Here is a 5,466-nt window from a genome sequence, read left to right on the forward strand (position 1 = left end):
AATCGCATTGCCCCACATATACCTAGACAACACGTTCTCTGAATTTTCTGCAACGCTTTTACGTTACATTTTTTTATCCTTTGCTGTCCATCAGACAAAAGACGCGTATGTTAGAATTGATCTAATACCGCTCTTATAGATCCAGTGTATCATCATAGGCTTGAAACCCCATTTAGAGCCTACGGCTCTTCTACAAAAAGGACCAGCATCTATAATACTTGTCAGCCCTTTGCTGTATGTGGTCTTTTCATTTAAGTTTCTTGTCTAGAATTACTCCCAGATACTTGGTTTGATATGGCTATCGTATTGTTTTGGAAGATTGGCTCTTCATATTGACCTATTTTTGTCTTTCTAGTCAAAAGACATATTTCCGTTTTGTCCGGATTTACGTTTAAGACCCTCGGTTTAGCCCAATCGTAGGCGATGTTTAGCGCCGCTTCGGCTTTCCCGCATAGTATGTTAGGATTCTTTCCCCCAAGAAGTGTTATAAAGTCACCTGCATAACAGACTGGGTCAAATTCTTCATCGGTTAAGAGTCCATTTATGGTAGTTACATACAGGAGCGGTGATAAAATCCCTCCCTGTGGTGTTCTCTGATTGTTATGTCCTGTATGTTACAGCTAATCCATCTATTCCTTACCATATAGTTAACCCAGTCTATGATTGCCCGTCAACTTGGAAACCTCTGCTGCTTTGGAATATTCTTACAAAAGACTTCGTAAGACCTTTTTAAGATCTTCCAATGCATATAGAAAAGGTCTAAGGTCTTTTGGACGTATACAAGAATTAAAAAGGTATTTTATTTATAAATATTTCAAAGTCTTCTATTAATATATAGAAGACCATAAGGTATCATATTCATATAAAAGATGGTTCAGGTCTTCTATTGTCTAGTACTTCCTTTACAAATCATCTAGAGGTCTTCTATCGGCTAGTTGTTGTAGCAATAAAATACATGTTATGGCTTATGGATTGTCTGATTCTGGTTCCTCTATCTCCAAATTCAGAAATATTGCAACTTGAATGGGTTGGGTCCATAGTGAATTCGGCGATAGGTGATAGTCAGGACATATATTTGGTTTCGAATGGAGGCGGTTGCACCATCAAGATCTTAGTGGAACTAAGACTACTCGTGTTTGTAGGGGCATCTGCTTTTCCTCTGCTGTGATGTATAGGGGGGTCTCCGGTTATGGTATTAACACAGTATTGCGTCTGTGTGAATACCATTCAGACCTGCTTGATAGGCTTATTGATCTAGAGATTCATGCTTTTAACTTTGGACCCCTCTCTCTAGGTCATGAATATCTCTCCTGACATGCCTGGGCGGTGGTGTTCGGCCATAAGATATGCATCGACAACATATAATTGTGTCGATTGACGGATAAGATCTTCGTCTACTCATAAAGATAGTCCACTGGACAGACGAATATGTGTGCCGTATTGTACGGAGTTTGGACATTGATGTTGGATGTCATGGACTGTCCGAGCCCGATAACAATTTACAATGTTGCTCCATCCAGACCGGAGTTGTGCCGTATTGTGCGGGGACTGTTGACAGTTTGCACATTGATCTTGGATGTCAGGGACTATCCGAGCCCGATATGTCTCTCGCTATCTGAAATTGCTGGTGGATGACAGTTGACGGTTTCTTGAGCCGTGTTTTATGCAGATGCTTCAGGCCTGCCGCTATTGACAATCTGTTGACGTCAGTTGGTATTACGTCTTGGATGTCCGGGCGGAAGTGCCTGGTGTCCTTCCGGATATGTCGTGGAGGAGGATCCTGCATCACAATGTGATGGTTTGAGTGACTAGGCAGATGGTAGGCCAGGAGGAACTGTCTAGCAAGCAACACATTAGTTCCGTTCCAGAACGTAAAAGAATCTACTTTTTACTCGCAAACCGTTCCCCAACCCACAAAACTAGTAAAATTTTGAGCCAAATTTGAACGAGTAAAAATGGTAAACAGGAATGCCTACTTCTGATTGGCTGTTATGTTGATTTTGAAGTATTGCCATATAATTTTGGCATATTTACTTCCCGAACTTTTCAAATTATTTTGTACTCTGAGGGCGATTTTGAAATGTTTCCCTTTTACTAGCTTCACTATTAAAAAGTACTGGAACAGACCAATTATGTTGCCGTACAGACAGTATCCTCGTCTCCTTATAAAGGTGATCCACGCTCGATATCAAAACACAGCCGGTAGCAATCCTGAGGGCACTATTCTGTGCATCTTGTAGGTTACGCTATCTAGTGTCGCTTAAAAGGAGGTCCAGACTGGGGCAGCATAGCTAAAGATGGTTTCCTTGTCGTTTCATCAGGAGGTTCCTGTCAGCGCTTTCAGAACCTTATTTTTTGTCTGGATATTCATTTTAATGTACGCTGCATGTTTAGAGAAATGGAGCAAGTTATCGAACACAACACCCATGATTCTTCTATCATCGACTCTTATATCAAGTTCTTGCCTTTGTTCACGCGTCCAGAAGGTAATAGAGTATCTGTGGATTTTGACGGCGATATATACAACATTCTTTCCTTCATGAAGGTTGAGATGGTTGACAGGTAGGTGATCAATCTGGTTGGTTGTTACCTCTGCTGCTATAATCCTACAAGACTAGAGAAGTCTTGTATTTATATGTAAGACCTTAGATGTATTCTCTATCATAAAGAGATCTTATATGGAGAATACCCTGTATGTCTTTTGCTCTTCGTATATAAGACCATTCCTATCCTGTTCAGATAGAAGCCTTTAGTTAATTATATAAAATAACCTAAATGTCTTATATTATTATAGATGACCCTAAAATCTTTAATAAAATTCTATAGTGCGGAATACTATCTTAAAGTCTTATAGAAGAAGAAGAATTATATCTTTCATTATTATTTTTATATTTCAAAGTGACTACAACAATGAAACCAGCAATGAAGACAAGGTAAATATGCTTGACTTTCTTCAAAAATTGTCTAATGTAAATAGTGGACGAGCCGAAAACTTTAAGATGCAATTTAAAAGAATACCACCTAAGAATTATATGGAATTGGTTTTCAAGTAAATATATATAATATAGTTGATTTAATCTGCAACTTCAAAAATTGTGATACCCTTAGCCTATCCCATGTCTTCAATGTGAAATATGACGGAGGAGTCTCTGCTGTAAAAATAATGACAGATGTGGGAATTTGTTATACCCTAAGAAATTTGCTGCACCATGAAATGAATACAATGTAAAAAGCATTGCATATGTGTGTATATAAATCCAAAAATTATTTTCTTTGTTAATCATAGAAATTGGTATGATCCGTATCCACATCCCCGACATATCAACCAATCTTTGAAGGGATTACCAGACACCTTCAACTTTAGCAACACTTTTCCCATAGAAACGAAAATCATACATAACATAAAGGGGAAGATGAGAATATTTGTACATTCACCTTACGAACTACCAACAACATGGACAAAACCTGCTGCCATTGTAAGCGCTGATGAGGATGGTGTTCAAACAGGAACAAAATTAGTAGCAAAAATCAAGGAGATAACAATGCAGGAAAATCTATTGAGGTATTGTAGATTTATGGATTATTTATGACAGAATGTTTGTTTTATAATATTTTTGTAAATTTTTCACAGCGAAACCAATTTGCATGAAAGGCGTTGCTATAGTATAACTCCATCTCATCTATCAATGTTTCCGGAGATGTATTCTCAAAATTTATGTTTAATGGAATGCCGGACAAATTATATACTTGAAAAATGTCATTGTATACCACATTTCTATTTTAAACGGAATCTAGCTGAATCGTTTCAAGTTGACAAACCTATATGCAATATAATGCGGTTAAATTGTATTTATAGGCATTCAAAGCGAATTCGTAATATTTACTCAAATTCAAAATCATTACCAGCAAACGTAAAATGTCAATGTTATCCTAATTGTATCGACCAGGTTATTCTGACAGAGGTGAAGATATTTGTAAATAAATAAAATAACTAATTTTTTTCTTCTTGATGATATATTGTTTATAGGTTTCAACATTTCCCTTAGAATCAAACGAATCTGGCATTATTATTTTGTCCATTGAATATCCACCCTGGGGGACATTTGAAAGGAGTGTAATGTACACATTTCTTGACAATGTTGGTAAATTACTGAAATAATATTTGTTTTATTATTATTTTGTTTAATAAATATGTATGTTTTATTTACTTACAGTAAGCCTATACAATGTTATGTCTGCATTCTTGGGTGTCAGCATTTTAACTCTATGTGATTTAATTTATTTTTTTACCATCAGAATTTATTGGTTTAATCATGGTTATCGTGGCAGTGTCGATGATATTTAAAATATATTTTAATAATATTGTTTTATTGTTGTTGTGTTTTAATATATATAAAAAAGAGACAAAAAAGTGTAACAAAATGGAGCTTAGCTTATAACAACTCATTGTGTATATGAATATATTATTAAATAACCACCAAAAATGGAAAAAAGCTAATCTTAACTTAATTCCAAAATAAAAACTGAAATTAGTAACCACGTGCCGAACATTAGTTCCGCTTAGACAATAGACCAATCAGGTTTCATACGCAATATAACCGGAACACTTGTACATGGCAATACGGAAACTTCTGTGACCACAGCTGTTACCAATTCTGGTGGAGTTATGTCATAATTCAAATTCAACGGAGACATTTTATGTTTAGCCTGCCAATTTGAAAGGCAACATTTATCATCAACAACAATATCATCCGGATTACCCAATTCATTATAGACAATGGCATCAGTTTGAAAACGTTCACTAAATTTATGTGTTTCACAGCATACCAGGACGGGAACATTAAAGGATCGAGCCACCAACGCCACTTGTGCTGTACCCGTGCGTGCCATAACATAACCGTTGGCCAACAATGCATGGGCACCCAACAACACTTTTGTCACCTCAGGCATAACAAAACTGATTGCATTGATTAGAACATAAGTGCAGGGAATTTCTTTGGCTGTTAGGCGGCGCAACAGTTCCTGACCTTCACAGAAGGGTCGGGAATCAACGACAATAACACGGAAATCAACCTTACGTGATTGTGCCACTTCACAAATTAGAGAAATTAATGAAGAGCTGAAATGAAAAAAACAAATTGGAGCACTTTTGTTAGTAAAATAATTTCAGTTGCAGGTTAAAAATGTAAAAGAAACCTTTTTTCACAAAACTTAGCATATATCATTATAGACTCAATGCAGTACCCTATGCCAAATTTCGTGCATATCGAAAAATATTTAGTGACTTTGGCGCACCATTTACATTAAATCGGACGAAAATATATATGGGAGCTATATCTAAATTTCGTGCAAATCGAAATATATGTAGGGACTTTGGTGCACCATTAACCTTAAATCGAAGGAAATTATATATCTAAATCTGAACCGATTTCCACCAATTTCAATAGGGTACGTCCTTGAGGCAGA

At 36.5% G+C, this 5,466-nt stretch overlaps 1 protein-coding gene across 1 annotated transcript; it reads right to left on the reverse strand.

Moving 5' to 3' along the window:
* Positions 1-4,559: 4,559 nt before the first annotated feature.
* On the reverse strand, positions 4,560-5,119 carry LOC133326874 (translation initiation factor eIF-2B subunit delta-like; the record flags this gene model as incomplete). Its single annotated transcript, XM_061535486.1, has 1 exon — positions 4,560-5,119. A coding segment is annotated over one exon (559 nt), but the record flags the coding sequence as incomplete, so codon positions are not given.
* Between the last annotated feature and the right edge of the window lie 347 nt (positions 5,120-5,466).

The sequence above is a fragment of the Musca vetustissima genome, unplaced genomic scaffold (assembly GCF_032173495.1).
Source record: "Musca vetustissima isolate MV318-11 ecotype Yass unplaced genomic scaffold, APGP_CSIRO_Mvet_v1 utg4512, whole genome shotgun sequence".
Taxonomy (NCBI): Eukaryota; Metazoa; Arthropoda; class Insecta; order Diptera; family Muscidae; genus Musca; species Musca vetustissima.